The 17626-nt window shown below is 34.0% G+C and overlaps 1 protein-coding gene across 2 annotated transcripts in view; it reads right to left on the bottom strand.

Annotated features, from left to right (window-relative positions):
• The window catches only part of GOLGA5 (golgin A5), a 28160-nt gene extending 11521 nt beyond the window's left edge, over positions 1-16639 (bottom strand). For both annotated transcript variants that reach the window (XM_031952302.1, XM_031952303.1), the window contains exons 1-7: positions 16356-16639; positions 14273-14831; positions 9737-9964; positions 7368-7587; positions 6716-6839; positions 3441-3644; positions 2645-2815 (exon numbers count right to left, since the gene is read on the bottom strand). In XM_031952302.1, the coding sequence (XP_031808162.1) occupies positions 2645-2815; positions 3441-3644; positions 6716-6839; positions 7368-7587; positions 9737-9964; positions 14273-14813 (1488 nt within the window). In that variant the 5' untranslated portion in view covers positions 14814-14831; positions 16356-16639. The remainder of the gene's footprint in view (positions 1-2644; positions 2816-3440; positions 3645-6715; positions 6840-7367; positions 7588-9736; positions 9965-14272; positions 14832-16355) is intronic.
• Positions 16640-17626: the final 987 nt, after the last annotated feature.

Genomic DNA, 17626 nt, shown 5'->3' with positions numbered 1-17626 from the left:
AGAATTGCACATGTTTAACATGTCTTGGGGAGGGAGAAAAATTTTGAACACAAGGTTTTGCAAAAGTGAATGTTGAAACCTATTTTTACATGTATTTAGAAAAGTAAAATACTATTAAAAAAATAAAAATAAATGATGCCATGATTGATATTCCAGCTACTAGTGCCAACCCAACCTGACATTCAAGGACCTCTACTCACACTTTGGCTCTAATTTAATTATTAATTCACATAACCACAGAGTTGGAGTATTCAACTACATAATATAATCAGAAAGGGTAAATGACTTGCCCCAAATTACACAATAAATAATAGAACCAAGGTCATCTGATTTCAAATCTAGGCCTGTTTGTACAATGTCATTTTGCCTCAATACCAATAATCCTCTTCACATACACATTCTCCAGCAATTCTTCTCAATATGCATTTCTCATTTTGATGTATCTTCTCATACTAGTATCTCCACCTACAACATCATTCCTTTTCCAGCTAACCGTGTCCAAACTCCTACTCTTTTAAGCGGCAATTCAAATGTTACTTCATCCAAGAAGCCTTTTGCTATTTTTCCTAGGAGTGACTTCTATCTCTGAATTTTATATTCTTCATTTCATATTAAACCTTAAGAATTGTTCGCAGGATTTCATCTCCTTTACTAGACTATAAAATCCAATGAGGGGATGAACTACATTTTTATTCCTGTTTTTCTGCATAGTAGCTTGCATGTACCATATGTTCAACCAAAATGACTACGGAAGATAGATTGTTAGCTCCTCAGCTAATTACATGTATGAAGACTTTTTAAAATAAGCTTCTCCATTTCCAAAAATCTAATGAAAATATACACTCAGGATGAATAAATTATCTAATATTAAATTTTTTTTTAAAATGTAGCACATATACTTTTTGACCCAGCAGTGTTTCTACTGGGCTTATATCCCAAAGAGATCTCAAAGGAAGGAAAAGGACCCATATGTGCAAAAATGTTTGTGGCAACCCTTTTTGTAGTGAAACTGAATGGATGCCCATCAACTGGAAAATGGCTGAATAAGTTATGGTATATGAATGTAATGTAATATTACTGTTCTGTAAGAAATGACCAGCAGGATGATTTCAGAGAGGTCTGGAGAGACTTATATTAACTGAGTGAATGAGCAGAACCAGGAGATCATTATACACGGCAGCAAGACTATATGATGATCAATTCTGATGGACATGGCTCTTTTCAACAATGAGATGATTCAAACTAGTTCCAATTGTTCAGTGATCAAGAAAGACATCTACACCCAGAGAGAGGACCATGGGAACTAAGTATGGATGACAACATAGCATTTTCATGCTTTCTGTTGATGTTTGCTTGCACTGTTTTCCTTCTCAGGTTTTTTTTCTTTCTAGATCTGATTTTTCTTGTGCAGCAAGATAACTATACAAATATGTATACATATATTGGATTTAACATATATTTTGACATATTTAACATGTATTGTATTACCTGCCAGCTAGGAGATGGGGGTGAGAGGAATGAAGGAAAAATTTAAAACAGAAAGTTTTGCAAGGGTCAATGTTGAAAAATTACTCATGCATATGTTTTATAAATAAAAAGCTTTAATAAAAAAATTAAAATTAAAAATATAGCACATAAAGGATAACTAATATTCACTGTAAGCCTGAATTTTTGGCATCATAAGTCACTGTATTAATTTCAAATATAATCTCTAAAAAACAATTTTTTTTTGAATTTCTGACTGACATGTCAAAAGTGATATCAATATCTAAAGACGTTTAGTGAAAATTAGAATTTAATAAGAGATACTGTTCTATGAAAATGAAAAATATAATCACTTCCACATCCTAAAACCATTCTGAAGACTACTCAAATGGCATAATAATCTTCCAGTTTTGTAGGCACTTCTACCCTTCTCCAAAGAAGTGATAGTTAAAACAATACTAGATGATGACCAGTCCTGATGGATCAGGCCATCCTCAGCAACGAGATCAACCAAATCATTTCTAATGGAGCAGTAATGAACTGAACTAGCTATACCCAGAAAAAGAACTCTGGGAGATGACTAAAAACCACTACATTGAATTCCCAGTCCCTATATTTATGCACACCTGCATCTTTGATTTCCTTCACAAGCTAATTGTACAATAATTCAGAGTCTGATTCTTTTTGTACAGCAAAATAATGTTGTGGTCATGTATACTTATTGTGTATCTAAGTTATATTTTAATATATTTAACATCTACTGGTCATCCTGCCATTTAGGGGAGGGGGTGGGGGGGGTGGGGTAAGAGGTGAAAAATTGGAACAATTGGTTTGGCAATTGTTAATGCTGTAAAGTTACCCATGTATATATATCCTGTAAATTAAAGGCTATTAAATTAAAAAAAAAAAAAAGAAGTGATAGTTAACACATGTATTTTTAAAACATGAGGTTTTGTTGTTATTTTATTACTCTAAGCAGTTAGTGAAGACAAAATGTGTAACACTGGATTAATTTCTGCACAGAAACTCATGTTAGCATGAATTTCAGAAAGATTAGTTTATGATGTTCTTGTTTTGGCCTATTGTATGTCATTATTCATCAATGATTTTACAAACTTTTACTAGTTTAATCATGGGAGCAGGCGATTATTAGGTTTACCTGTAACTCAGTTCTAAGCTGCTGTATCTGGCCCATCAATTTTTGCATTTCTTCTCTTTGCATTTCCTTCTCATGCCGAAGGTCTTCTAATTCCATAGTATTCGCAGTATGACTATCTAGACCTTCAAAACCAGAGCCTTCTTTCAAGCTGCTAATCAATTTTTCCTTAGACTAAAAAGGTTAAAAAAATAAAAATAGAGATAATGATTAAATGTGCAAAAAAAAAATTGAAATGATAAAAATTTTTATCTTGCATATGAATCATTTCCAAAATTCTTAATCATGTAGAGTTTGTATATTTCTAACTTATAGCAATAAAAACAGTGAAAATCTGACATGGCATCATCCTTGGGAGTCATAACTAAAAAAAAAAAAAAAAAAAAAAAAAAAAAAAGTTCTAATTGTTGATACTTCAGGTAATAAACTCCCAAGATGATTTTTATTAATTTTTGCAATGAGTCATGCTATAATCCAAAGCTCTAGAAGACTACAGAAATACAAACTGTAAAAATTGCCCATTATTTTTAAATACAATGTAGTAGTAGTAGTAACTAGTATTTAGATACCACTTTAAAGATGGCAAAATGTTTGCTCTGTGTATATGATCTTGATTCTCATTAAGAAAAAAAAAAAGCCAACCTATAAAGTAAGCATTACAGACATCCTTCTTTTACAGAAGAGGAAATTGAGGCTCAGAAAAATAAGGGATTCACTATGGTAAATAATGTTATACAAATTGTCTCAGAGTTAGTTTTCTGGAATATGTTGACAGCAAAAAGCGTAAATCTATGCTCACTTGAAGTATACGAGAAGCTTTTTGTTTGTAGTCAGTCAGTTCTTGTTTAAGGGATTCGACACTGGTCTTGGATATTTTGACTTGCTGCTGCAATTCATCAGCTCTCCTTTTTTCATCTATGTATTTTCTTTCTGCTGTAGTAACTGTTTCTGCCAAATTCTGATGCTCCATTTCTACTTTACTGAGGCGAGCAGCAAACTCACTCTGAAAGAAATATACACACAATCATTATGGTATCATTTTGGTTTTGATTTTGCAGCTTCATATTTAAGTATCTATATTTACTAGTTTAGTACTTAGTACAATAGGTCAACAGTTGCTCCATATTTAAGTATCTATATTTACTAGTTTAGTACTTAGTACAATAGGTCAACAGTTGCTCCTTAACAGACCAATTATAGCCTAAGGAATATGCAGTTGATGGAATTCCAGAATGCCTAATATAAGAATAATGTAATATTTATAAAGTGGGTTTTTTTTTTTGGGTATGATGGATGACTTTTTAAAAATTTAATTCTATTTAGTAAGATATTTTAAAGTAATCTTTAAATGTAAGGCATGCATTTTTGTTTTTTTATTCTCGTTATTTTTACTTTCTTTCTAAAGCTGGTCTTTCCTGTGCAACAATATAACTATATAAATATGCATACATATATTGTATTACATATATTGTAATATATACTTTAACATATTTAACATGCATGGGACTACTTGCCAGATAGGGGAGGGAGTGGGGGGAAGGAGGGGAAAAGTTGGAACAGAAATTTTTGAAAGGGTCAATGTTGAAAAATTACCCATGCATATGTTTTGTATATAAAAAGCTATAATAAATAAAAATTTAAAAATATATATAAGGCATAATTAAAAAAAAAATTTAGACTTTAAAATTGCCTACCAGGATGCTGACACTTTTGGGGCCTAGTCACTTTTTTTTTTTTTAAGCTGGTAGTTATGAACCTACCACAGACATTAGAATAAATAGGATTTTGGTATAGAAAACTTGAAAAAAAAATTTCTTTCTCAATGTATGTGAAAGCAAGGCATAACATCAAATTCAAAGAAAGGAGGAAGCAAATTAAGACATTTTAAACCTGACACTAAAGCTAAGCATTTCATTAAAGGGAAAAGGAATGTTTTATAAGTATATAAATTATGTTAATTTATAAAGAAATTAGGAGAGCAAGGGAAAAAAATGCCTTTTATATCTATGATTGGAGAAGCGTTCATGACTAAATTAGGGCTTAGAAAGATTCAGAGAAGTCAAAATGGACAACTCTGATGGCAATCAGAGTTAATCTCTCTAGTTTTTGCACAAACAAAACTAATGCAGTTAACATTAGAAGAAAAGTTGAAAAATGGAAGAAACTCTTTGTTTCTCTCATAAGGATCGCACTTCTAAGATATACAATGAAATAATTCAAATCTATGAGAATAAGAGTATTCCTAATTGATAAATTGTAAAAGAATATGAAGAGAGTTTTCAGAGTAAGCAATCTAGGTAATCAATATTCATGTGAAAAAATTCTTTAAATCACAAATTAAAATTTTTAATGCGTTTATTTATTTAAAACTTAAATACAAAATAGAAAAGAAAAACAAAAACAAAAAAAAAATTGTCATGTGCACAACAGGACATCAAGGATTCAAAATATGTAACATGTTCCATTTCAAGAAAAGAGCATATAATAACAATATACTGTCCTCATAACTGACAATTTTTTCTTTGCTTCCTTGTTGGTTTTATTTTCTTCTCTACTTTATCCTCTTTTACTTTGAAATGGAACATGTTACATATTTTGAATCCTTGATGTCCTGTTGTGCACATGACAATTTTTTTCTTCCCCTCCATCTTCCCCAAGCAGGCTGCAGCTAAGCATGAATATATATATATATATATATATATATATAAATATGTAATGTAGCCACACAGTGAATCTTTTTTAAATTTGATCACAAATTAAATTAAAGCAAACTCAAATCCATCAAACTGGCAAGAAAAACTCTCCAAATGTTAGATCCAGGTAAAAAATTAATTGGAAAATAGTTAACAAAAATAAAAACACAACATAAAACAATGTTAATTTGTGGTCTTCTAAATCAATAGGTAATTGCAAAGATCTATTTCTATTTAAGTTTGACATCCAAAGGCAAAACTGGGAGGGAAAAAAAGGAAGATGTTAAACACTGAAGATACTGTGGAAAAATAAGACATTGTTGATGGAGTTGCAAAATGTGAACTAGTCCAGTCATTATGAACTATGCCCAAAAAGTTATTAAACTGTACATATCTTTTAATCCAGCAATACCATTACTACGATTCTCAAAAAATAAAAGGACTCATACAGTAGCTTTTTTTGTGGTGATAAAGAGCTACAAACTGAAGATATATCTATCAGTAAGTTAGGGGATAATAAAATTCATATGGCATATGAATGTGCTGTAATATTATTATTATATAATATATGAAATGAAGAAAGGGACAGTTTCAGAGAAACTTGGGAAGATTTATATGAATTGATACAGAATAAAGTGAGCAGAATCAAGATAATACTTTATACAATGATAATAACACTGTAAAGACAAACAATTTTGAAAGATTTAAAATTTGTATTGATAGCAATGACTAACCACAATTCCCAAGGACTCACCACCCACCTATTGTGAGAAGAGGGACTCAAGAGTGCAGATTAAGACATATTTTTTTGGATATGGTCACTGAGGGCATTTATTTTGCTTGAATTGCATATTTATTACAAGAGATTATCTTTTTCCTATTCTTTTTCAAGAAGTAGAAAGAAGGAAGATAATTTTCATTAATGGAGCAAATATATTAAATTTAAAAATAATAGTCCAAAAAATACATAATTTATCAAATCTGGAAAAAAAAAACCATATGAACTGTCTCAAAACATGAATTCTGATAGCTTCAGAATCAAGCTAAATTCTTGTAATTCTAAAGTTATAATAAAAATATTTTTAAAATTCACAACAAATATTTATGAAACTGAACTTTCATTATTTGTACATGCTATACATATATTATATATCTATATGCCACTTACTTTATAATTTTAACAAGATTGAACTAAAAATGTCCCACATATCATAATAAAAATGCTAAAATCTGGTGGTTTTTTGTTTGTTTGTTTTTTTTGCATAAATAAGATATTTCTTGTAATGTTGCACCATGTACTTCTGTTAAAAAGATGTCCTTAGAGACAGGATGAAATGTTATTGAAAAAAATAATTCCTTTTATACCGTCTGCCATTCTAACCTGCATCTGCTTGTAATTATCCTGCTCCCGCTTCAAGGCAGATTCAGCATCATGTAGTCTTTCTTGTAGAGTTTGCAAAGCTTTATTTTGCATACTGTTCCCTTCACTATGATCCTGCAGTAGCCTAAAAGAAAATATTCATTTATTCATTTAACAAACATTTATTCAATAGCTGTGTGCAAAAGCATATTACTTTACATGACTATCAAAATACTGAATTACAAGTTATTAAGTAGAACAAGTTTTAAAATGTCTCCATATATTACTACCCATGATAAAAAGATGCTCTGACTAGATTTTATACAGAAATATTTTCCTTTTGTAGGTAGTAAGCACTGACATTTTAATGAATGAGAATGTGAGCACTAATAAAGTTTGTAACTATGCTACAACATTCTTATATTGGATGATATGCTATACTTAGAATACTTAATTGCTCTTATTTCTTAGTAAGTATTGTTTGTTTTTTTTAAACCAACATTTCCAAGTTCAAAACCCACTTACTATAATAAATTTGCATTTTCAATATTTAGGAAAAAAATTTCCTTCTCTGGAACATTCTTAAGTTGTATTTAACGAAACTAGAATACTTCTGGAACACTTTTACATTATCCTTTGAAAGATCTCTCATCTTTAGCAACTCGAAAGTTACCGTGATTTTTCACTCTGTAGTGCTTCTAAGGCTTCAGTTCGAGTATTTAACAGGTGATCAGCTTCCTGTAATCTCACTTTCAGTACAGCCAGCTGGGAATCCTTTGCACCTATTGCTTCAGTCAAATCATCAACTTGAGCTCGAAGTTCTCGAACTATTTGATCATTCTTAGAATGGTCTACATTCCACTTCTCCACCCTTGCTCGTGCTTTGTTTAATTCTATGAAAGAAAATATTTAACCAGGATAGATCACATTCCTACAGGGCATACATGTTATCATTTGAATAATTTATCATCTCCTACTGTAATTTGAGGATTGAGAGACAAGCAGTAAAATTTTATCCCCATTTTACAAATAGAGAAAATGAGGCTCAGATTATCCTGGATTCTAGCCTAGATCTTGTTGTATTAAGTCCAACATTCTTTTCTAATATAGCTTTTTTCTTCTAAATTATATATGTAGAAAAAAGGAATCTGAGTTTCTCTACTGGTCACTTAACATATACTCATTACTAATATCAATAATTTTTTAAAATAGCTTTTTATTTACAAGTTATATGCATGAGGTAATTTTACATCATTGACAATTGCCAAACCTTTTGTTCCAATTTTTCCCCTCCTTCCCATCCCCCCCCGAGATGGCAGGTTGACCAATACATGTTAAATATAACATCAATATTTTTAAATTAGTCACCCTAATCTTTTTATCTCATCAGACCAATTTCCTTAGCTCTACCATTCACATCCATAAACAAAACTGTTGACAAATAAAAGACATGGAACTATGCCTTGTCTTAAGTACCTCATTCCTTTCCAGTAGTCTGTCATCGAATGTCTAGAAGTCAAACTTAGTTCATGGCAGAGAGCTAAGCAGAAAACTTACAAATGTATATTCTCGACTAGTCAGAAGAAAAGAATCCTAGCCACATCTCAGGTAAAAATATCTAACTCCACCTCCAAAAAACCAGAAAATACCTCATCAAAAAAAGAACACACAGGATGGATCTACTTTGGACCACGTTTCCAAGAAATGATACTAGATTTCTACCCAGAGAAGCATAAAAGGCAGCCCTTAAATAAAACCATGCTGGAAATTCCTTCTTATTACCCTGTAACAACAGTTGCTGCACCTTGGCACTCAATTTCTTCCTTAATGTGATTATGTTTAAGATTAAAAGAAATCATTGTATATATAGCTTTCCTAGCTCTGCTTAATTCACAATGACTACAATATAACTGGAAAGTGCAAACAGAAATGAATGTGCAAAGTTACACAGAACAAACTTGGCCCAAAGAGGAAAAACTCTTCCCTACTCCTCTGCTGAGTGAGGTGAGGACTCCAGGGGTGTGGAATATAAAATGTTGGCTTTTTCTTTTCTTTTTTTTTTTTTTTGACATTGATAGATTTCACTGAATTTTTCTCTTTCTACCTCTTTTATAAAAATTCATCGTTATAAGGGATGCCTTTCTGGGAATAGAAGGGGAAGGAATAAAGATGAAAACCTAGGTAATGTAAAAACAGAAAATATTGATAAAAAACTCAATTTTAAAACTCAAAGAAAAGAAGTACAACTGTTACCATGTATGAATATAATCTTGGCTGGTAAATTTTTAAAATGCTAGTGTTACATTAGCCAATCTTTTTGTCTTACTCTTATTGGCTTTCTATTACATTTGCATTCCCCTGAACTATTTCCCTACCTTTTGGATTTCCTCTTCTCCTTTTTCTCTTTCTCCCCAGGTAACCCAGTCACATTTTTTATCATTCCTATCACTTCCATGCCCCCATCTTACAGCCATTTTAGGTTTGATTCTGAGGTCCTTGTATTTTCTCATAACTCTTCAGTCATACAAGGTGGCAGACATCATATTGGAAGCAAGGAATAACAGATCAGCAGCATGAATATGCAGTGGTACCCCAGAAATCTTAAAAGATTTCTAATAAAGGTTTCTAATAAATGGAACAAATTCTGTATAGAAAATTTATGGAAAAGACATACATAAAATCACATACAAGACAGCAGAGAAGGATTGCAGCTTGAGTCAAAGAGGAAGTACCCACATTGGTGAGCAATAATAATAATCTTCAGATTCTGGTGTGGCAAGACTAATCTTCTAAGGTTTTCTATTTAATCATATTTTTGTATTACAATACACTTATTGGAGTGCAGTAGTTCTAGAGAGAAATTATTCAAAAAAATTTTTTCTGACTACTTTCATCTATTCTGACACAGAAACATGCTCCATTTTATAAATTATGCTTAACTTTTAGCTGTAGAATCGTTTTTTGAGGTAATATACTTGGAAATCAAAGTAATTTTGTGATTTAAGATATACAACTTATTTTTTTAACCATGCAATTCTATACCTTCTTGTGTTTCCTTGGATCTTTGAATTAATGAAGCCATTTCTTGATTTAAAGATTGAACTTCATTCCTTAGTAGCTGATTCTCCAATCGAAGATTTGACAGTTCCTGGGACCTGCCATCATCATTAGCAGAAAAGCTTCGATCACTAGATCTGGCACTCAGAGATGTATTTTCCTTTGCAGCATCCACTTGAGCTCCTACTCCAGAGTCTGAACTATCAGAGGTTTCTGTGAAAAGGGGGAAAAGATAATTATTTTGCCATATGCATTAAAAACATGTTGTCATGAGATGTCTTTCACACTCCTACACTATTACAGGTATTAAGAAAAGCAAACTTGAAATTCCTCTAAAAATTTCTCTAACGATACTTTTACCTTCACAAATGGGCTAAGAGCGCCTTAAATACAATGAACACAGTGAGAGGGAACAGAAAAAAAAAGATCATGATTTTAGAAGTCAAAGAAGCAGGGATATCTGAGAGCATATCCCTAATGCAAAAAGTCAGAATATAGTGAAAACTTCATTAGCTTTGGAATCAGATTACAATTTTCTTCCTGGCTCTGCCAACTGTAGGCTATGTGACCTTTGGGATATTACTCACTTGGTGCTTCTGTTTTCTGACTTTAGATTTGAACTTCAGTTTTGCTCTTTCTCTGCAACTTTTTTCTTGGAAAAAAAATCACTTAATGTCTCCAGGGCTCAATTCCCTCAACCACAAAATAAGCAGGGTAATCAGATACTTGCCAAGGTCTCTTTCAATCTATGGTCTTACAAGTTATTGAAATAGTTTGAAATCACAGGATGGTGAGGATCAAGTAGATACAGAAAGAGCTTTGTAATCATAGATTCAAGTACTGTAATATCTGGGACAGTTTTATTGTAGAAAGAGGTCAAGAACTTGAAATTATTAAGACTAAAAAAATGGCCATGAAGTCAAGAATAGGAAATTCTTCCTCTCCCTACACCATTAGTTTAGAACAAAAAACAGCCTAACAGAAAGTTCAAGTTTGAAATGCAATCAGTGAAACTGATTCAGAAACAAAAACTTCCTTGAAACTAAAATAATTTACTTAGAAAGAAACAGTGATCCAGACAACTTGGTTATCTGGAGTACTGGCCTTAAGAGACAGGAAGACCCAAATTTGAATCCCACTTCAGATACTTTCTAACATAACCCTGGATAAGTCATCTAACCTTTTAGCTTCAATTTCTTCAAGTGTAGAATGGAAATGATAAAACCACCTACTACATAGAGTTAAGATTAAATAAGAATATATGAATAGCACTTTGCAAAAAAGTGTTGTTATGCATTAAATTGCTATGTTAGTTACTTATAGAATAGCTATTTGATTGGGTGAGTCATTATCTAGCCTAATTTCATTTTTATATTTGAGAAAATTGAGGCAAATCCAAGTCTAGAAGTTAGTTCTTCTATGGACAGTGCCCTTTCCATTATAGTACATTTAATTTTTGTAATTTAAATTCAATGTAAATATAGAATTTCATATTTGGCATATGAAAAAGGAATTATGTTTTGGAGGACAAAGGAATATTTAATGGCTTTAAGCTGACTAAAATATTATAAGACAACAGTCTAAATCAATATCCTTAAACAAAAACACAAAGCAATTGAGTTTTCCAGTGTCAGTCATTAAATGTGACATGTGACAGTCATATGAATTATATTAAATAGGCAGCTGGTGACCCAGTGCTGACCTGTAGTCAATAAGCACTGAGTTCAAAGTAATTCCAGATACTTACTATGAGAACCTGCAGTAGTCACTTGTCTACCTCAGTTTCCTCAACTGTAAAATAGGCGTATTATAGTAGCACTTATCTCCCATATCAGATCATTTGGAAAATCAGATAATAATTGTAAAAATGCTTAGCACAGTACCCAGTACATAGCAATCACTATATAAATGTTTATTCCCTTCCCTTATAGCCTTTAAAAATGCATTTAAATATAAAACTTTAAAAGATCAAAGTAGCTGAAAAAATTTTCAGATCATAATGCAGACATATGCCAAAGTCTTAATTAACATTAGAACCTGACATACCATGTTATAGTATTTGTCATTAAAACACAGTATTTTCCAGTTTATCTCCATGTCTACTTTATGCAACGATTCAAGTAAGGACATAAGGGTTTATCACCCACACAGTCCAGTAAAGTTTTGTAGTCTTGATGAATGACTTGTCATAGGCAGCACTATTTGGCAGAAAATCACAGTAAAATGCTCAACATTTTTAATAATCTGATCTGTGAAGTCCTTGGGGCTCCCAATAAGAAACCCTCTCTAATGCACATCAGCAACTGTTCTATAATGTGTACTCTTAAGAGTTGCCTGAGGCACCTCCAAGTTAAGGGCCTTGCCAGGGCCACTTTACTTGGACAGCATGTAGTTCAATCAGAAATCTGAATCTAAAGTCTACACTATCCACAATTATATCATGCTTCACGGATCAAAAACTCTAAAGGAGGGATCCTTCCAAAATCTAATACTCAAATAAAACCTTTCCCAAATATCAAGATTGAAACATAGGTCAAAATTCTGTTAAAGAAAAACAAAAAACTTCTATTACAAACTCTTATTCAAATAAAAATAATCAAAGTCTCAATTGAGATCTAAAGAGCAATATGAAACAGAAATTTTGTTAAGAATAACAATGGTGATACTTTATAGAACTGTTCATAATATGACCTGGAAAAAGAATGTTCATAATTGAGATCAATAAAAACATTTACATGGACCTATTTATACAAACCTAAGAGAGTAACATGCTAAAAAGTTTCCATTACTATTGTTCCTTTAAGAAAAACTGAAAATCATAAAGGTTATCACATAAATACAAAATTGCAATAAACTTTCATGAATAAATTCCCCAATTAGAAAAATGTTTATGATGAATTGGACCAGTGTATTGGTCACAATTACTTCCTGGTATCTGAAATCTTTGAAATTCTATATTGAAAAATTTGCTTGCTTCAAATTGCAATTTTAGATATTTTATTACAATTCTGGAGGAAAGGGATCATGTCATCCATTTTTTAATCTCTTCCACCATTTCCTACACTGCTCAGCATCCCCATTCAATAGAAAGTGGCTATCACCCTGTCCATATTTTACTTGAATCATATGGCTTATCACAACTACCTTCTATAACAATCTTATCACTTCAGATTACTTGTGGTGGGTCTTTTGATTTATTCCTCTTTAAAGAAAAATTCACTGCTCTCAACTCCCATGAACAAAATAAAACTCACATAGCAGAATTTAGTAAATAATCTACACAAATGATCACTACATATTCCTATGTATTTAAGGTTTAAAATTAAAAAAAAAAATTTTCTTATCACTAGATAAGTCATTTTCAGAGTAGTACTTTTTAAAAATTACTATTTCATCATATAGGTCAAATATTAAAGTCTAAATTGGATGTCTCAATGGTGATTACTTTGGCTTCTCAAAGCCAATGTCAATGGCATGAAAGTTCGGGCAAGTCCTATCAAAGCTAGGAAAGTTCTGAATATAAGAATGAAGGCAGAACGTATATCATCCAAATTATCATTCATACATGATATGTGTATCATAGCCCAGTTAAAGTTTGGAGATGTTCATCACTAGTTGACTATAAAGTGATAAATTTTTTTTGGTCATAATAATTAGCCTTTCATGTCAAAAAAGTCACAAGGTTATTTTATCTCCACTGGTAGGAAGAGTAATTACACCCACAAAATTATGGACCACTGAAATATGTTATGTATGGATAACAGATTCTGTTCAATGACAAACCAAGAGAGCAAAAGTGGTAATATTTAAGTGGGAAAAATCCCAAACCTCTACAAACTTATTAAAATGGCACTAATAGGCACTATCAATTCTGAGGAATCATTACAAGCTCAAGCTGTACTTTTCACTATTATAAAATACACATAGCTGTTCCATTTCCTAGCCACTCCTTAGTCTTCATTTTTGCAAATGAAACAATGCAAACACAGAGGCACTGGTCTCACAGATTGAGAAATCAAACCTCTTATTTAACTACCTTCAAATCTTTCATCTGACTTAGCTCAGAGCTTTCATATTTCCCTTTACTTTTATTGTGTAACAAAATGAAAATAAGATATTCACAAAAAGGCATAAATTCAAAGAATACAATTTTAAAATTCCAGACAACAACATTCCTAAATCTCATAAAATTCCCTTATTTGGTGTCCTAAATATTTAATTTTGGGTTAAGTTCTAAAATTTTGGGCTGAATAAATGATTACCTTACATGTAACATTTCAAGGCCCTTTGCTGTGAAAACTCTAAAGAATATCGGTGTTCACTGCTGTTACTCTAAGCACAGGCTGATGTTCGACTCTGGGCCAATTATCTTTGGCCAGGGATCCCTTGGACTAGGAATAGACTAGAGGAAGATGGATCAGAAATACCACTGGAACTTCTTTATGCCATGGCTTCATATCCAATTTACACTATTCCTTTCAACACTGTAATTCAAAATGACATATAGGACTAATTAGCTACCATGGCCTTGACTCCTGGTGGAGTTTTCTTCAGTAGTTTTGATGCTGGGTGCACTGGTAGACACAGAACTAATGCTTGATGTCCGAGAATGATTCTGAACAGCAGCCTTGCCCCTTTCTTTTTTAGTTTCAACCCTTCCATTAGGTTCTTTCTCTGAACTATTGAGAAAATCAAATAGCTGTTCATCATCAGGTTCAGATTTTTTTCTTCGAACAAAATGGGAAGAAGGTCTGGGAGATGTATTTTCACCCATGTGGGAAGATTCCACTGATGTCCTAGATCCCACTTTCACATTTGCAGTCCCTGCTAAAATGGTAGCCTTCTGATGTCTAATATGATCTGCTGCAGAGGAAATGTAATTAGCTTTAGAGACAGTCTGATATGTTGAGTCTGTATTTTGCTGTAGTTCAGGATACTCCGTGTCTGTGTTATATATGATGTTACTGATGTTTTCTTTTTTACTAAGAGCTGTTGCAGCCCCTTGGTCAACTCTATTCAGAAGGTCTTCAGCTTTTCCAGCAAGATCTGCAAGCCAAGACATGATGGAAGTTGTAGAGCCCTATAGAATTGAAAATACCAAATTAGTAATGTAACACAGCACTTTACCAATATCGTCATTAAAACAAGAATATACACACAACAAAAAGATATTAAGTCACACAGATGGTACAGTAGTTTCAGGAAATAAAAGTACTGACAATTCAGCAAATATTGAGTATTCACTGTGTACAAAGCAAAGCATTGTAGATGATACATAAAAGATACAAAGAGGAAACCTGGAAACCTACCCTCTTGCAATTCTGTCTTTTTAAGAGTTTGTTCTAAGAAACCTGACAAATAATGAAGTAAAGCAAACATAAAGTCTCCTAAAACAGACAAAGATTAACACAATGTAATGCTGTAGAAATGACACGAATTACAGAGCAAGGATTAAAAGTGGACACTTTTAATACCAGCTGTGTGACCAGAGCAAAACATTTCACTTCTTTGAGTCTTAATTCCTTCAAATGAAAAAGTAGGATAATACCTATACTACCTATCTCATAGAACTGCTGTAAAAGCACTTTGCAAACGTTAGAGCTATATAAATGCCTGCTATCATTATCTTCATTTTAAAATGCATAATTATCATAGTTACTTTTGAGATAGAGCAGTTCCTATTTGTGCTTTTACAATGACAATGACTAAAAAGCCTAATTCTAGTAATTACAAGAATGAAGTTAGTTGCCAAGTCATAAATTTATAATGGAAACAGGAGTAAAACTCAACCTACTTTAATACCAGCCTAGCACACTCCCTCCTAATAATCAAAATGCACCGAGCACTTATCACCTGCCTTGCACTGTAAATTTAACAATTATGCTCGACTAAAAGCATCTGCCATAAAAATGACTGCCCAATTAAACACTACGAACTAATTAATACAAGAAAACCCTATAAAAAGAAAAAAATGACACGTTTTCCAAGCTAGCTCCATTTCTTTCAGTCTAGCCTCTTACAAACTGCCAATATTAATGAAATCATTCCTTTGGCAGGGGGGTTTCCACAGACAGAAAAAGAAAACCCTAAGCCAACCAAAAGCCCGATCTTTCAGTGTAAGTCCTAAGACACTTATTACAGAAGCGAGTATTAGAAGGAGGCCCTAAAGCGGGGATTTCTAATCTGAAGTCCACAAAGAGCCCCCAAGAAGTCTGTGGGTAGACTTCAGGAGGAGGGAGGGAATTTGGATGGGGGAAAAATTTACATCTTGATTTCAAAGTTAAGCGGCATCTTTTGGAGCTCCATATGTTTCATATGCATTTTCACAGTTCACAGACATCATCAAAGAACCACGGACTCTCAAAAAGGTTTAACACACCCCCTCCCCCCCCCCCCGAAAAGGGGGGGGGGAAGGAGAGAAAGAGGGAGGTAAGAAATGGAGGAGCTATGATGAGGAAGGGGGCAAAACTGGCGGGGGCGGGAAGTAGGCGGGGGAAAGGAAGAGGGGGGTGACGGGCCCCACTTTCTGCTCCTGGCGAAGTTAAGAGCCTTAGCCGTTAACTGCCCACCCAGGCAGAGGCCTCAGGCCGCGCCTCCGCCTCACCTGACTGCGTCAGTCCCGGGCCCCGAAGCGAAGGAACGGACGCCTGCCTTCCTTTTCCTTTTCTCCTTATTTTTTTTCCCTCCTCCTCCTCCTCCTCCTCCTCCTCCTTCCTCCGGAGCTAGAGGAAGGAGAGAGCCCGGAGGGCTCGCACAACACCCCGGCACCAACCAGCCCCACTATCTGCGCTCTCTCTTCCGGGAGACGTGGAAGGGCGCGTGAGGACCCCAAAACAGAGTGCCCTCCACACTGCCGTAGCCACAGCGCTAAACACCAACCGGCGAAGGCGACTAGAGCAGCGGGGTCCTAACTTAAGGCCACACCCTCCTTTCTCTATCTGGACCAGCCAATAGAGGGGAAAGACTAGGCGTGCACGTGATTTGCGCAGCCTACCACCACCCCTTTTCAGGCCGCATCTTGCGGGGTTGTTGCAGGTAGTGGTGCTGGTAACAACAATGTCAGGCCACACCCACTTAGGGCGGGGCCAAAAGGTTCTACCGGATGAGTGACGGGGGATCGACTCTTTGAAGAAGAATTCTCCTGCCCCGCCTCCTCCCTGGAACTCCTCAGGTGGAGGGCGGGAACTAGGGTCCTGGCCAGCGGTGTGGATGGGGGAAAGGTGGCATATCTAAGAGATGCGATGGAGGAGGAGGGCCGGGATTTAGTTAATTGGATCAGCGAGATAAGTCAGAATGAGGAGTTGAGGATGACGTCATGGTTGTAAACTTAGGAAGGATGCCTTTAACAGCAACAGGAAAGTTCGAAAGAGAAGGAGAAGAAAGACATAAATTCTGGCTTTGAATATGTTCGATTTGAGAAGCCTATGAGACATCCTGTTCGAAAATGTTCAAAAGGCCATTGATGGAGGATGAGAGTTCAGGAGTGAGACAAGGGTAGATACATGGGTCTAAGGTCATCTCCATAGAAATGATAACTGACCCCGTGGAAAGTAATGGGTTTTCCAAATGCGCGCCTATAAGGAAAAATGAAAGGGAAAGGATACAGGATAGAATTTAGACGCGCACTTAAAGTTAGTTGTAGGGACAAAAATCATGACTAAGATGAAGGAGAATAGAATTTTCTATGACGTTAGATTCTTTATTCACATCCCTCGGTTACTCTCTGTTAAAAAGTTTTAGGGAATCTGGGTAACATCAAAGCCAAACTCATCTTTTTACAGATGAGAAAACCCGAATTGAGTTGCCCAAAATCATAGAGTAGCATGATTTAGTAGCTGAACTAGAATAAGAACTCAAGCTCCTTAATAAACATTG

Source organism: Sarcophilus harrisii, chromosome 2 (genome assembly GCF_902635505.1).
Source record: "Sarcophilus harrisii chromosome 2, mSarHar1.11, whole genome shotgun sequence".
Classification (NCBI taxonomy): Eukaryota; Metazoa; Chordata; class Mammalia; order Dasyuromorphia; family Dasyuridae; genus Sarcophilus; species Sarcophilus harrisii.
This window is presented reverse-complemented; position numbering and strand designations above follow the sequence as displayed.